General features: G+C 42.7%; 1 protein-coding gene across 1 annotated transcript in view; it reads left to right on the plus strand.

The window, feature by feature from the left end:
* The window catches only part of dhx15 (DEAH (Asp-Glu-Ala-His) box helicase 15), a 67,926-nt gene that overhangs the window by 16,045 nt on the left and 36,471 nt on the right, over positions 1–15,410 (plus strand). Inside the window, exon 6 of the mRNA XM_037675898.1 lies at positions 7,949–8,116. Within this exon, the coding sequence (XP_037531826.1) occupies positions 7,949–8,116 (168 nt within the window). The remainder of the gene's footprint in view (positions 1–7,948; positions 8,117–15,410) is intronic.

A 15,410-nucleotide genomic window follows, 5' to 3' on the forward strand; every position in this document is an offset into this window, starting at 1 on the left:
ACACACACACACACACACACACACACACACACACACACACACACACAGAAAAGCACCAACAAATGTCTCAATCTCCTGATCAGTGGAGAGGAGACGTCTGTCAGGGCGAGCCGAGCCCGAGCTGCAGTGATTGGTGTCCCAGCTCGTTGACAAAACGCCATCAGAGACCGTTTCATCAGCAGCGGCTCCGCACAATGGTGGAATACAGCTAAAACAGGATTCATTCTGGTGTTCACACTCGTTGAAGTAGACAAACGATGTCATGTTGTTGCCATTTGTTTATTTCTTTTCCGTGAGGGCGATAATGCTGTTGCTCACGGTGGCTGCGGCTTTAACTAAATATGTCAGGGACCACTGGGTAGATTTTAATTCAACTTTCAGTTAATATTCACTCGATGCACTTCTACAATTGATTACCGTAATTACCGGCGTATAGAACGCACCTGACTAAGCTGCGCATGCTAAATTGAAAACGAAACACAATTTTGTACATAAATAAGACGCACCGGTGTTTAAGACGCAGGTGTCCACAATTCAGTAAAGGAAACTACACAGCTCCTGGTTATATGTGCAGCTCTTGTTGTAGTACAAGAATCAACCACCAGATGGCGTTTAGGTGTCTGTTTGCTTTCAACACACACAGATTGCGTGATCGTCACAAGACTTGATGATGCTTCGCTCTCTGATTCATGATTACCGATAATATACTACGGTAAATAACCATTCAACCTACAGAATAAACACAAATTAGTCAAAGCAGAACACACTACCGGTACCGTATTTTCCGGACTATAAGTCGCACCTTTTTGCATAATTTGCAGGTCCTGCAACTTATACACCGAAGCGACTAATATACATTTTTCCCCCATATTTATAACCCAATTTTTGGCTGAGATCTGACGATTTAATTCATTCTCACATGGAAAATATTGAACACTACAATTTTCAGCCACTAGAGGGCCCTCAAGCAATTTGGCAAGCCAAGTGTCTCATTAATACGTAAAAGTGACTATTAATGAGACACTTGGCTTGCCATACTAAGCCACCTTCGTCTCGCTCCGGAACTCCTGGAGCAAACGTTGAATCAGCTTGATTTCGCTACGCCGCCCAGGTGAAATGCAGCTGATTTGACCACTGAAGTGCATTTATTAAGGAATAGTTCAACTGAGACACACCTTTGCTATAATTTAGAGCAAACAATAATTGTTTTTAGGTGGTTGTCTGGGTAAATTTTGACGAAATGCACAGCGAGTCCTCCCTCTGCGCCCTCCCGCAGCCGCAAATCGATTTTTGAAATGCAGCTGATTTGACCGTTAATGTGAATTTGTTAAGGAAAAGTTAAACTGAGACACACCTTTTGTTATCATTTTGATCAAACAAACAATTGTTTTAAAGTGTTAATTTTGTTAAAGTCCTCGTGCACGCTCCCACCTTTTTGTCAGCCAATCGATTTTTGGCACAAAACTGTCCCACGTTTCCAGGCTGTCAGCGGTAACGCATAATAGATGTGACATATATGGCGAAACGACTTATTTATTGTTTTCCTCTTTATTAGACATATTTGGACCAATACGATTTATACGGCGGTGAGTTGTTTACGGCGGAAAGTACGGTATATCTTTTAGATCATTTCAACTTTTTTTAAGCTAATTTCCAAAATTTTGTGTTCACTTCTGTTCGTTTAAACCTAATTCACATATGTGTCCTTTCTGCTTTCTTCTGCTAAATTGTGCTTGTGCTTTCATTTCAGCTGCATTTCAGCACGTGTTTAGCTTATTTCAGCTGTTTTTCAGCAAGTTCTTCTGTAAGCATACTGCATTTTCGCAGGAAACGCAATTTCTCTAGTCAACTTTTGGAGTCAACCCAACTCAAGATGGCCGCCACAACGGGTCGACTTTATCTAACGCTCAACTGCTTTTTGTAGTCATGGAGCTAAAATTAGTTGTAGCAGCAGCTGAGCATCATCTCCAACACGTACTTCAAGCACTAACGGATCGTGTACAGGTTTGACCAGAACAGATACAACTTTGTCATTTCTCAACATAAACCGATCCTGGTCTAAACGTTTGGTATGAAAGTGGCGGTGACATTTATTCCTTGAGGAACTTCTCGTCCGTTGTTTTAGCATCGGTAATTATTTGTCACCGGTTCGGCTGTTTGTAATGCTCCTCTTTCAGTTTAATTTGTCAAAGGGGGATCGATCCGCGGCTTGTTGCAAACAGGATGAAGTCACTGGGCGGCGTGGCGTTTTGAAGTGGTCTCCTCTGACGGATTGCTAATTGATTTCACAATGAGTGTATCCCAGAAACATCGACCCCCCCCCCCCCCCCCCGCTCCACTCCTTCCTACAACTGTCTTGAAAAGTGTGACATATTTGCAGGCAGCACGTTTACTTTTTTTTTTTTTTTTTTTTGCAATTTGGTGTAATTTTGTTGATTCACCCTCCGCCTCGCCGAGAGCACTCCCACACACACAGACTTCATCATCCCCCCTGTCTTCTAATTGAGTTAAAGGGGTTAACGTGTCATAGCTCTGGCACAAGATGGCTGTTCAAACGGTACAGCCCCCCCCCCACACACACACACACACACACGCCCAGAGCTCTTCTTAACCTCTCCGGTCTCCCCTGCAAACTTCTGATGTCGACTAATGAATCAGTGGCAGATCGACGGCGAAAGACTCCCATAGTGCTCGTTTTAATTTTTTTTTATCTTAGTTTAAATCAGAAGGAGGACGGCTTTCTTTTTCTTTCTTTTTTCTTTTTTCTCTGAGATATTTGGCTTTTGCAAACAAACCGAACCAGAGCACCAAATGAGAAACTTATCACAGCTGTCGAGCACAGATAAGTCCTAATGTTTAAGCTCTCCCCTCAGCAGCAGCTAACATCAAAACAGGAGGATTGGTGGTGATGGGGGTGGGGGGGTGGGGGGGTGTTGTTAGTTAAAATGTGCCTAAATGTTTTGGGGGTTTTAGCTTGGCTGGATAGGTTAATGCTCCTGGGGTCACAGGCAGAGCTGGTGGATGGATTCCCAACGCTGGACACACACACTTTGTCCCCATGTCCCTAAGGGCGTCCACAGCCAGCTTGCTTCCAGCACTTTGGCAAAGAGTATTTAAATTTTTTTTTTTTTTGTGGCAGCTGCTGCATCCAGAAGCTTGATAGGCTATTAATACTGAGGCTAATTTTACCAATCCATTCAGATTTACCGTTTTCCACTTGTCAGCGTGCTGATTAAGAGGCACACGGCCATCAGAGAGAGGCTCGACCTAAAGTGACGAACATCAGGACTAATTTGCGAGTCGGACTGAAAATCGGAAACGCAACAGCGGCGCTTTCTCATGTTGCATGCCTCTCAGCTGCTGCTAGCTGAAAATCTGTAAAACTGACTGCGTTTTAGCCATTCTTGTGCGTTGACTCCAAAAGTTAGCTGTACAGCCAATGATTTATGTCTGAGAGTTTCATTAAAATCCTTCAAGACGTCCATGTGATATTTTGCTAACAGACAAACAGGGCTGAGTACAAGAGTTAATGTTGAAGTTTGAAGCGAAGAGCTCACACAATAAGTAGCACTTGGACTGTGTGTTGTGAATCACTCTCAGCTACGATTACACCAAAGTGTAGCTCTTTATGTCTAAAACTGACGAAGCTCTAGCCATTTTTGTGCTTTCGAATATCAGTTGGCTGTGGCAGCCATCTTGAATTGGTTTGACTCCAAAAGCTAATCAGTTGTTGATGTACACCTAGTCATTATTTCCTGCGAATTTGATTAAAAAATATGTCCTGTAGTTCATGAGATATTTTGCTAACAGACATACAGTTGACGCCGAATCGTTACTGACAGAAGTTTGAACTAAGAGCTTGCCCAGTCTGTTAGTTCAGGATGACTCTCAGCTAATACCACACCTAATTCTGGGTTAGTTAGCACATCCAGTGGTTACTTTCTGAAAGTTTCATAAAAATCCGTCCTGTTGTTCATGAGATATTCAGTTAAAAAGTGAGCTCACACACAAACAGGCACAGGCATAAACATTAGTCAGTGTCGTCGCTCTTCGGCAGCGAAAATAAAATATTGACAAGTTATCGACTGTGAGGTGTTTGGAAGGTTTCTGCATGGCTCCCTGGGGCCTGCAGGTGGTGCAACAGTACAGACCATAAGGTGACACTTACAGGAACCACAGCTTCCTGAAGGTGGTTTGAAAAAAAAAAAAAGAAAGCTCCCAACAGTGGGAGCTGCTTAGAAAACAGAAGCTGTTTTGGTTCACACTGAAACAGTTAAAACAAATCAATACTGTCAATAAATTTGTTTAGGTAAGGAAGCCTATATAGTTATAGAAAAAAGAACGTTCACGTTTTCAGTTTCAGAGATTCATGTCAAGTTCAAGTTGTGTTTATTTGTCATAAGCACGTCAACACAAGGTTAACAATACAATGAAACGTTCAAGATGAGAAGAACCGATGTGGCTCGCTTAAAAAAAAAGTCAAAGCACAAACAAACTAGAAAATACTAAAGCATGCACTAAGTGTACAAAATAAAGTACCAAAAAGTGAAATAGTAATTATAATATTTACAAAGGTCCTAAAGAGAGATAGTAAACAACAACATGGTAGAATGTAACGGTGCAGCAGGATGAATTTGAATGAATAAGTATTTGACAGGTAGTAATATAAGCTAAAATGCACATGATATATATTGCACATTAACATAAACTACACAGGTTGTGTGACAGGTTACTGCACAGGTAGTGAGTAACATTGAGATGAGTTATGATGGTTAGGTACATACATGATGCAGCCACATAATGCATTAGCAATAAACATATTAGGTGTCACAGATGTGGCTTGGTGCAATGTTATTTCCAGTTGTTCAGTGTTATTTATTGAGAGTTCAGTAATCTGACAGCTGGTGGGTAATGAACTGTCTTTGAGTCTTTTTGTGCACGATGGCAGACTCCTGTATCGTCTGCCTGAGGGTAGTAGATGGAAGAGTCATTGTGCTGGGTGGGTGTGGTCCTTAATGATGCTGCGTTATTTACACAGACATCAGCTGTGGTTGATGTCTTGGATGGTGTAGAGACTGCTACCAGTGATGCCCTCTGCTGTTTGCACCACCCTCTGTAGTGGTTTGCAGCTCTGACTGGTGCAGTTCCCATACCACCCTGTGATGCAGCCTGTCAGCAGGCTCTCAATGGTGCACCTATAAAAGTTGGTGAGGATGCTGGTGTTCGTACCAAACTTTACTATAGTTTCGAGCAAACAAATAATTGTTTTTAAGTGTTAATCTTGTTAAATTCTTGTTAAACGCTCCCGCGGCTGCCATTTGGGAGCCGATCTATTTTTGGCACAACACCAGCCCACATTTCCGGGTTGTTAGCGGCAACGCGTAATGCGACGCGTCAGCGGTGACGCATAATAGATGTGATGTATATGGCGAAGTGACATATTTATGGATTTTTCCACTTTATTAGACATATTTGGACTGATGCGACTTATAGGATGGAGCAATGTGTACGGCGGAAAATACGGTATATATATATATAATACATACATACATACACGTGTCTATAAGCCACAGGTGTCCACGTTGTAACAAGATATTTACACAGAAAGATTTTTAAAACTTAATTAAGTACGTATCGGTAACGTACACAAATAAGTACTGTAAATGTTTTTTTTCTGAACAGTGCCTGTAACACGACTGGTTAAAAAAGTACAAAATACAGTAGCCTACCAGGAAAAGTCATTGATCATTATCTTCATCTTCTGCTACGCACTAAAACCACTAGTTGTCTTCAGTGTTGGAACTGAACAGCCTCATGATTACTTCATCACACACGTCCTCAGTCTCTTTTGTTGCTGCTGTCAACATCACTTTTGTCTCGAGGCAAATTCGCCCTTGAGCTTATGCTGTCCTCTTCTTCATGCAGCAGTCCAGCCTTTCGAAACCCGGTGGTGGTGGTGGATTTTTTAGTTGGTGACACTGCTCCACGCTGTCAGGATCCACTGGCAGACTTGAGCAAAAGTTGCACTGTACATGTGGCAAAATGTGCAAAATGACTCACCTGAAGAATTTAGTGCAAGTGAGTTTGATTTACTGTAGTTGAACGTTTTTTTGGTCCACTGTGATTAGGGGTTGAAGGACTACATACTTTTTAAACTCGACATTAACATAATAAAACTTGAGTAGAACTCGAGTAGTTGATGACGTCATAGGATCTAAAAATGCAAAAATAAATAAAACCGCAACAAAGTAATTATTATTTACAAAATAAGACCAGCAAAACATTGGGAGCGTATATTATGCCCCTACCATTTATCATACAGCAAGTAAGTCGCAGGAAAACCAAAACTATTGGTTATTATGATTAAGCTGCAAAAGTGAAAGCAGCGTCTGGCACGTCAAAAACAAAACTAAAAACAGTGGGGCGGACGACCACCCCGCACCACCGCCCGCAGTGGTGCACATTAGGTTTAGTTTTAGACATGAATATGTTTATAGGTTTTTATAGGTTTAGAGATTAATATTTTTTTGCTTTTTGTTTGTGAAACAAGGTCAGAGGAAGCTGGTTCTGGTTCGGTCAATTGGACTCGGTGTTACACCATATTCTGTGACCTGCAACAGTGCATGCAACACCGCCCCCTACAGTCACAGTATACGGCGGTTACAGAATATGGTGTAACACCGGTTCACAATGAGCTCCAAACAGTCAGGAAGTTGATTCATTTTCTGTTTCCTTACGGTAGTTGAACCGGAAGATTCATCTTTAGTGAAATATTTCCAAACTATTGATGCATTTCTACCTGTTTGCCAAGACTGGGCCTGCTCCGCTCCATCTGTCTGCTGGGAGGAATCCATTTGGTAGCCCATGCCGGTGCGGATCACGTGACACGTGACCCAATGATGTAATGGCGACGTAATGACGTCACTACGAATACTCGACGTGACATTTCAAAACTCGATAGATGTTCTAGGAATCTATGTGTCGATTACTCGAGTAGTCTGTTAAAGCCCTAACTGTGACCTGTTTGATGATTTCATTGGCCTGATGTGACGAGGATAAATGTTTTGGCGGCATGAAGCTCGTTAGCCAGTACAAATCCATACATTTACCACAGCATTGTAAAAGCTGCAATGTTCAAAGCGTGTGAAAAAAGTAGCAGCTTATAGTCCGTATATTATGGTAGTTCTTTGTTGATTGTTGCATGGCCTTTTTTTGGGGTGGGGGTGGGGGTGGGGAGATTGAAATCATTTCAGAATCTGTTGAAGACATTTTATCACGTTCTGACATGTAAAACCTTAGAACCGAAAGTACATTTCCTCCCAACAAGTGTTGAATATTTAGCACATTCATTTTCTTCATTTATTCCAATCGTGTATTTATTTATTTTTTTGAGAACAGGTTCAGATCCTGTGTTGTGTATCGTGCCGCCTTATTCCTGGCACCACTCACGGCTCCCGTCTGCCAACCCACCGGCTCAGGAACGTTCAGCTCCACAAAACTGATCTGCCACGATTTGCCGCTGGTTATGCATCAACGTTGCAGCCTCATACCCCCACCCCACCCCCGAATGCTGCACTGTGGAATAATGAACCCCGTTTGAGCACGTCTCTACCTTCCGAGCATGCTTGTCTGTGTTTTCCATGATTGCCGCATTTGCCAACGGAGCCACGGGGAGCTCGACAAAGCAGACCGCAGTCCAAGTTTAATTTCCTCCATCTGATGGAACGATAGTTAGAACAAATGCTCTGTAGCAGGGAAGCACCGTTTCCCCCCAGTTGCTGCCTTTTTGTATTTCTTTTTCCCTTTTCCCCCCCCCCCCCCCCACCACCACCAATCACCCTCGATTCGTCGCCATTGTTTATCCAGGTGTCGCTCAGAACCTGTTTGATTTCGGATGTGTGCACACACCAGTGACTCGAGGATTAATTGTCACGCTTTCATCTTTCAGGAAATTGATGAAGCCTGCAAGCGCATCAAGCGGGAGGTCGACGAGCTGGGGCCCCAAGTCGGTGATATGAAGATCATCCCGCTCTACTCCACGCTGCCTCCTCAGCAGCAGCAGAGGATCTTCGAGCCGCCCCCACCCAATAAACCGAACGGCGCCTTCGGAAGGAAGGTAAAAGTTGTCGAGTCCGTACAGAAACATTTGACGGTGAGAGGAAACGAAGGGCCTGATGGGGAAGTGGATGAATAAAGTAGGAGAGCTTGAAGGTGGAAACTTTTTCCTGCCACCCCACCCCCGCGTTCCCCCTCAGCTTTAGCGCAGGACTGACTCACACAACATATGCTGCTCTTGTGAGCGCAAGATTCTCTGCTCTGAATTAGAACTGGGGTGTTACTCACAGCCTGTGAGCTGGAGGAAAGAGCTGCATCCTTGGTCATTTTAACGCCCACCACCAAAAAGTGAAGTGTGCCTGTGTCTGTATGTGTGTGTATGTCTGTTAGCGAAATATCTCATGAGCCACTGGACAGATTTGCCACTGGACAGATTTTAGTGAAACAAGCAGAAAGTAATTATTGGCTTTACATCTAGAACTGATCAACTTTTGGAACCAGTTCAAGATGGCTGCCACAGCCAAGTAACCTTGAAAACTACAAAAATTGCTCTAACGTGATATAACGTGACAGATATTGTTTGGTAGTAGCTGAGACTGATCCCCATCACATACTCTGAGCACTAACTGATTTTTTCCACTAGCTTTGTGGTAAATTTTCTATTAACTTCATGCCGTTAACTCCATCTGTCTGTTAGCAAAATATCTCATGAACCACTGGTTAGGTTTAATTGAAACGTTCAGAAGTTAGTCATAGGATGCACCTCTTCAATTCTTTAGCTTTTGGAGTCAATCCAATTCAAGATGGCTGCCACAGCTAAGTGACGATATCCAACACAAAATAAGCTGTAACTCAGTCATTTTTTGTAAATATTAAGCTAAAATTTGATGATGTACTAGGTGAGAGTCATCCTCAACACATGCTCTAAACCAGTGGTTCCCAACACTGGTCCTTGTGGAACACCATCCTGCATGTTTTAATTGTTGCCCAGCTCCAACACACCTGATTCAGTGATTTAATTACTTTCTCAAGTTCTGCTAAAGCCTGTTAATCACCAATTCATTCAAATCAGGTGTGTTATTCTCAATTTGTATACATCCTTCCTTTATGATTGTCCATTGTTGTCTTTATTGTCCACTGTTGTCATCATTCTTTGTTAAAACCAGGTCTCTCTTGTAAATGAGTCCCCGAGGCTCGATGGGATTAACCTGTATAAATAAAGGTTGAATGAAAAAGTGTTGAATCAGGGAAACAACTAAAACATGCAGGATGGTGTTCCTCAAGGACCAGTGTTGGAACCACTGCTCTAAATGATACATCTCTTAGTATCACACATTAGGTTCAATGTTTGCCCAAAATGGCCACAAATCATAAAATTCAAGGAATGCTAGGCCTTAAATTATGTCTGTCTTTGCATTACACACTAAAAAGAACATCTTAAACTTTTGGATCTGTCATTTATTCCTCATTTATCCTGAGTGAAACTGGTCATGCACTCATTTGTACAAACACAGGCGGGTTAGCCTATTTTTGTGTGACAGTTTCTGTTCATAGTATCGGCTCCAACTGCTCTGTCACGCTGCTGGCTCGGGATCTGAGAGAATAGCAGAACACCATCTCTGCTGCCAGCCTGTGAGCAAACACTCATCCCCAACAGCTGATAGGAGACGGTGTTGATGAATGACTCATTGCTACAGCCCAGCTAATTGTGTCAGATCAGGCTGACACGAGCAGCAAAAGTATTTATGAGCTGTCAAAGTTAAACACATTGTGATACATCAAAAAACTACTCGGTTCTACCTGGATTTGGTGACTTTAAGAGTCACAACAATGCGTCTAACAGTCATTAGTAGGATTTGACGATCCTGGCTGGTTTATTATTGAGTTGGTTTTTTTTCCAAAAGGGGTTTTTCATGAATTGTTGACACGAGTATGTCTGCTATAATGTTATGCCACTTGCTTTGCAGATTATTAATCATTTCATTCATTCAAGTTTATTTTAAGAGAAACTCATAAAAAGCACTTGGACAATGTGACAAGAATTAATTTTCAATGTGAAAATAATAGTGCTCCCATTCTTGGAGATTCTAAAAATAAAAAAGGCGATTTAATAAGGTTTACATTTAAGAAACAAAACTAACCATCGGTACAAGATTGTTGTTGTATCAGGCAACATTTAGCAGCCTTCCAGATTGAAGAGGACATGTGTTTCTGGTTTTCCTTTTCACAAAACATACTTTCAGAGCATAAGACGTCCTACAGAATGGGACTCTAACATGACCCGGTAAAGCAGCTCTTGTAGATCTGCAGCTTTTCTGCATTTTCCTAACAGGGACTAAGTTCATTTAAACAATTGAAGGCAAATATTACAAAATGAAAACAGATGAAATAGGGGCAGCTAAAACAGGTGAGCACAAAGATGGCAGAATGTCATCAAGTTTAGCAGAAGCCTATCAACAATTCATTCATTTCCATCATCCATTCAACCTTTATTTAAACACATAAATCACATTGAGCCTCCAAGACTCATTTACAAGTGAGACCTGTTTGGACAGACAAAAACAGTGGTAAACTGGACACATGTAGGAGTTGGAGGCGAAAAAATTCCTATCAGACTTTTTTTTCCTGCCTGAGAAAAGAACCCCTCTAATATTAAAAAACACCTCGCCCAAACAAGCACATATTGACATAGACATTCTGCAGAGGGGGAGAGGCGAGAGCTGTCAGCGTGTTCATAGATGCTCTCGAGGTCAATGTAAGAGTTCTGATAAGGATGGAATAATCAGTCATCAGGTGTGTTGAAGCAAAGTAACGCCTAAAACATGCATCAGGGTTGGGGACTTCTGGCCTAGAATAAAGTTTTGCAAGCCATGCACACAAATAGGCAATGGTTTCTAAATATTGGTTGCCCAGAAAGTGGCAGCATGGCTGGCCGGTCGCAAATTTAATAAGACAACTGAAAAGACCTTTTTTTTTTCCCTTAGCTATTTTGAGTCGTCAACTAGTCTCCAACTGTTGCAGCCCGGTGATATTCTAGTTTAAGTGGCACAGAGCCTTTTTGATAGTAATGGTGATCTATACTTCAGTTAAAAAAAAAGTTAGAATCTCCATAAAGAAGTAAAAAAAACCCAGCAAATGCACTTCGGTTGTCTGAACTGTATACCCAACCATCGCTTTTAACTTTCAGAAAAGCACAACTTACCCTCCACCCCCACCCCCACCCCCAACATCAATTTGTCATGTTCTTGTTGAATTGGCGAGGTGGCATCTAAAGTTGCCGTCCTTGAAGTAAATGTGCTTCTCTTCAGTGACTGACTGAGCAACTCATCAAGTGAAAAATGCAGGGATGTCATCCAAGCCAGCTCAAGAGGAAGTAGTGAAGAAGAATTAAGGTTCGCCACATCTGGCGCCGCGCATGCTAACGACTGCATTAGGCAACCCTCAATTAACATAAAGCACCCGCTCGTCATCGCTCTATTTCTCTTGGAAAGCTACCGATCTTCCATTTTTGAGCAGTTTAATCATTTAAAGACCGAGGCAGGAGTTGAGTAACGACGAGCAGAAGCCGTAATCTCACTTAGCGTTCCAGGGTTAGGAACGTGTTCGCTGATAAATCTGCTACAGTTAAATATTTTTTAACATCGCCGTGTTTCAGATGTTCCCCCTGATGTCACTTAAGATTGTGCCAGGTATCTATTTGAACGAGCTTTGGATGTGAAGCATCGACACCGCTCTGGGGGCGTGTTGTTCTCCTCTCTAGTCAGGGGAAGGCTTTATTTGTCAACAAGGCAGTGCTTCCCAGGAACGTGAAAGATGGCCCATTTTAGCTATAGTGCTTGCTCTCCTGCAGGTAATAACCCAGAAATAACACGCAGAGATGATGCTCTAATGATATTACTGATGAAGAAGTCAGGATAATCCCGCGCAGCAACAGACTGGAAGGAGCCAGCCTGCGTTCAGTGTAATGGTCCTAGCCCGGATAATCCTTCAGAATCAATGCAGTCAATGAGGCCACCCATACGATCATGAAATGTGAGAGGGTGTCATGTGCGGCATCTGCCAAAGCACCGCCTGCGACCCGGTGCATGAATCAGAAGCAACCTCCTTGAGTCTGTTTTTTTTTTTAACCAGACTTTGAATCATTCCTTTGTCCTGTTTTATAGTTGTAAATGTTTTATGCTGTAAAATTGCTACATGCCAGCATCTGAGGTGCTGTCTGATCTCCATCATCAGCAAGTTAGAATAGTTCTTATTACCGTATTTTTCCGGTGTATAAGTCGCAGATTTTTGCATAGATTTGTCAGTTTTGCGACTTACATGCCAAAGTGACATATACATATTTTTTCCATATTTATAACACAATTTTTGACTGATGCTTTAAATTTCTAAGAACTGCAACAGCGAGTCCTCCCGTGCACGCTCGCTTCACTCAGCCGGTGCAGGCAGTGGAACGCTGGAGAGCTAGCGGCTCCGTCCGCTATAGATGGATGGATGGATGGATGGTGCCGTACCGCCCAGGCGAAATGAAGCTGTTTTGACCATTAAATAAACGCCTAATAAACTTGACAGGTCAGCAGTGACGCATAATAAATGCGACTTATATGCCGAAGCAACTTATATGTTTTTTCCCCATTCATGATGCTTTTTTTGACTGATGCAACTTATACTCCGAAGCGACTTATACACAGGAAAATACGGTATATGGCACTTAAAAAACAACAAATATTAAGTTTGGTGCAAAAATATATGAGGACATTGAAAATGAAAATTAAATTATAGTCTTTTTTTCAGAATGCACCTTTTTTTTCCCCTTCTTCTTTCGGCTGTTCCCTTCTTCAGAGGTTGCCACAGCGAACTAACTTGCATGGAGACTTGGCAATTGGTTTTACGCTGGATGCAACCACAGACCACCGAGCTACCACAGCCCTCTGTGTGGAGCAGAGAGCTGACATGTAGGGCGCCCCAGGGAGCAGATGGTGTGGGTTAAGGGCCTTGCTCAAGGGTCCAGAGTGGGGCAGATGAGGGTGGATGCTTTACTTTTTCCACCCACGTTTTTTGGTGTCGTCAGTCTGGGGTAGTCGAACCGGCGACCTTCTGATCCCAGGCTCGCCGCCTTCTAACCTCTGTGCCACCACTCCCCCCCCCCTTTTTAGGAATGCACCAATTAGTTTCTAGCCCAATTCCAGTTACTGTTTTTGTAATGTGCTGACCTGCCATTTCTGTTTCTCTCCATGAGTTATAATCCATCCATCCATCCGTCCGTCCATCCATCTATCTATCCATTCATTCAATCATTCATTCGTTCATTTTTCTTTAAACGGTTTCTTTATCAAGTTTGTGGATCTCAGTCAAGCTATCCAATTCTGATCACCAGCTGGAATTTGGGTGTCTCTCCAGTAGCCTTTGCAATGGTGCAATTTGCTATTCACTTCAGCAGGTTTAATGTAAAATAATAATAAATAAATAATTTAGAAGAACACTAGCTGTAAATTCCTGCTCTGAACACTATCCTTGGGTTCATGTTCTACCTTTGAGCTGCTCTCTTATTAACTTGATACCCTTTTCCAGTTAACATTTATTATTTTACCACACATTGCGTTCACATCATGGCAGCCAAGAGCCGTGTGTATAAAAAAACTCAAACCTTTTTCCCCGTCCATTAGGTTTCGTACCAGCCTTTATGTCCATCTTCATTTATCAGCTTGAATACTAAAGGGGAATGTTTCTTTCGACAGGTGAATTACTGGAGGTCAGAGGCAAAATGAGAGCAGGAAAGGCCCCTCTCTGGCATTAATAACTAAACAGTCGAGCATTCTCAGGCTGCGGAGAAATCCTCACTTAAAAGGTGGGATTTAAAAGTCTCCAAGGCTCACAGCTTGGAGACATCTGAAGAGGCACGGCTACAAAGGAAGTGTGTCAAGTGTGCCAAATTGGTTCTGTGGACGTGTATCAGCAAAGACTACAGTCGCCGTTTGGTTTTACGCTCGCCATTTTATCATAAAGACTACCAAAATAGAAAACCAGACATCAAATAGTTGCTTAGGTCAGCCTACATCTTGTTTCTGTCTTGTTGAACAAATGTCATCGAGGGGTCTGTTTTTCTCTCAACACCTGCTTTTTTTTTAAGCTTGAACGCTGGTTTAACCGTTTCCTGAAAATTTGTCCACGTCCCGGTTTTCCAAGTATGAAGTGTCTTGAAGACTTTAAAGCTGTTTCCGGTGTTATTTGCGAAGAACTTTTCCTCGCGGCAGTAAAAGTTTGCACGAGAGCGTTAGAAAATCTGCTCTTCCCTTTCTCCCTCTGTTCGTCTGCATGCTGACAGCGAAAGACTCGGGCTAATGTGACTCATTGGATAATTTTGCTTTTGAATCGTCTGTCGTTCTTCATAGATATCGTCGCTGTAAGGGATGGTAGTAAGATCTGAGACTGCAGCGTGGTGCATGTTCACTGTTTCCCCACTGGTCATGTTCTAAGAACCCAAGCAGCTTTCACTGGGTTTTTTCATTCCTGCTTCCTTTTCCCTCTCAAACTATTCCTCTAAAGAGACAGTTTGGAGATGGTGATTGAGCAGAATACAGCACCTGTCACAATAAAATACCAAAAACTTATGAAATCAGTATATAAAGAATCTGATCTAAGTTCCATCCATCCATCCATCCATCCATCCATCCATCCATCCATCCATCCATCATTATCTTTACCTGCTTCTTTCTTTTTGGTCACTGGGGTCACTGGTGCACATATCCAGGAGTTACTGTGCGAGAGGCGGGGGACACCCAGGACAGGTGTCCAGTCCATCACAGGGACACAGAGACAAATGAGACAAACAACCATTCACACCTAGGGACAATTTAGAGTTACCAATCAGCCTAACATGCATGTTTTTGGTCTGTGGGAGGAAACCGGAGTACCCGGAGAAAACCCACGCATGCACGGAGTGAACATGCAAACTCCACCCAGAAAGGCCCCTGGCCAGGATTTGATCCGGCAACCTTCTCACTGAGAGGCAACAGATTTACCAACCAAGCCACCAGAATACAGCACCCGTCATAGTAAATTTATTTATTTTTTTGTTCATTTACCCTTTATTCATACAGGTAGTCTCATTGAGCCACAAGAACTCATTTTCAAGAGAGACCGGTTTAGGGAGCAGATGGTGGGGGTTAAGGGCCTTGCTCAGGGGCCCAAAGTGGGGCGAATGGGGGTGGAGGGAGGTGTGGGTGTTTCACCTTTTCCACCCACATTTTGATGTTGATGGTCCCGGGAGTTGAACCAGCGACTTTCCGATCACAGGCTCATCTTCTCTAACCTCTTCTCTTCTAACATCTTCTCATCACCCCCCCCCCCCCCCCCCC

Source organism: Nematolebias whitei, chromosome 1, assembly GCF_014905685.2.
Source record: "Nematolebias whitei isolate Nwh7 chromosome 1, NemWhi1, whole genome shotgun sequence".
NCBI lineage: Eukaryota > Metazoa > Chordata > Actinopteri > Cyprinodontiformes > Rivulidae > Nematolebias > Nematolebias whitei.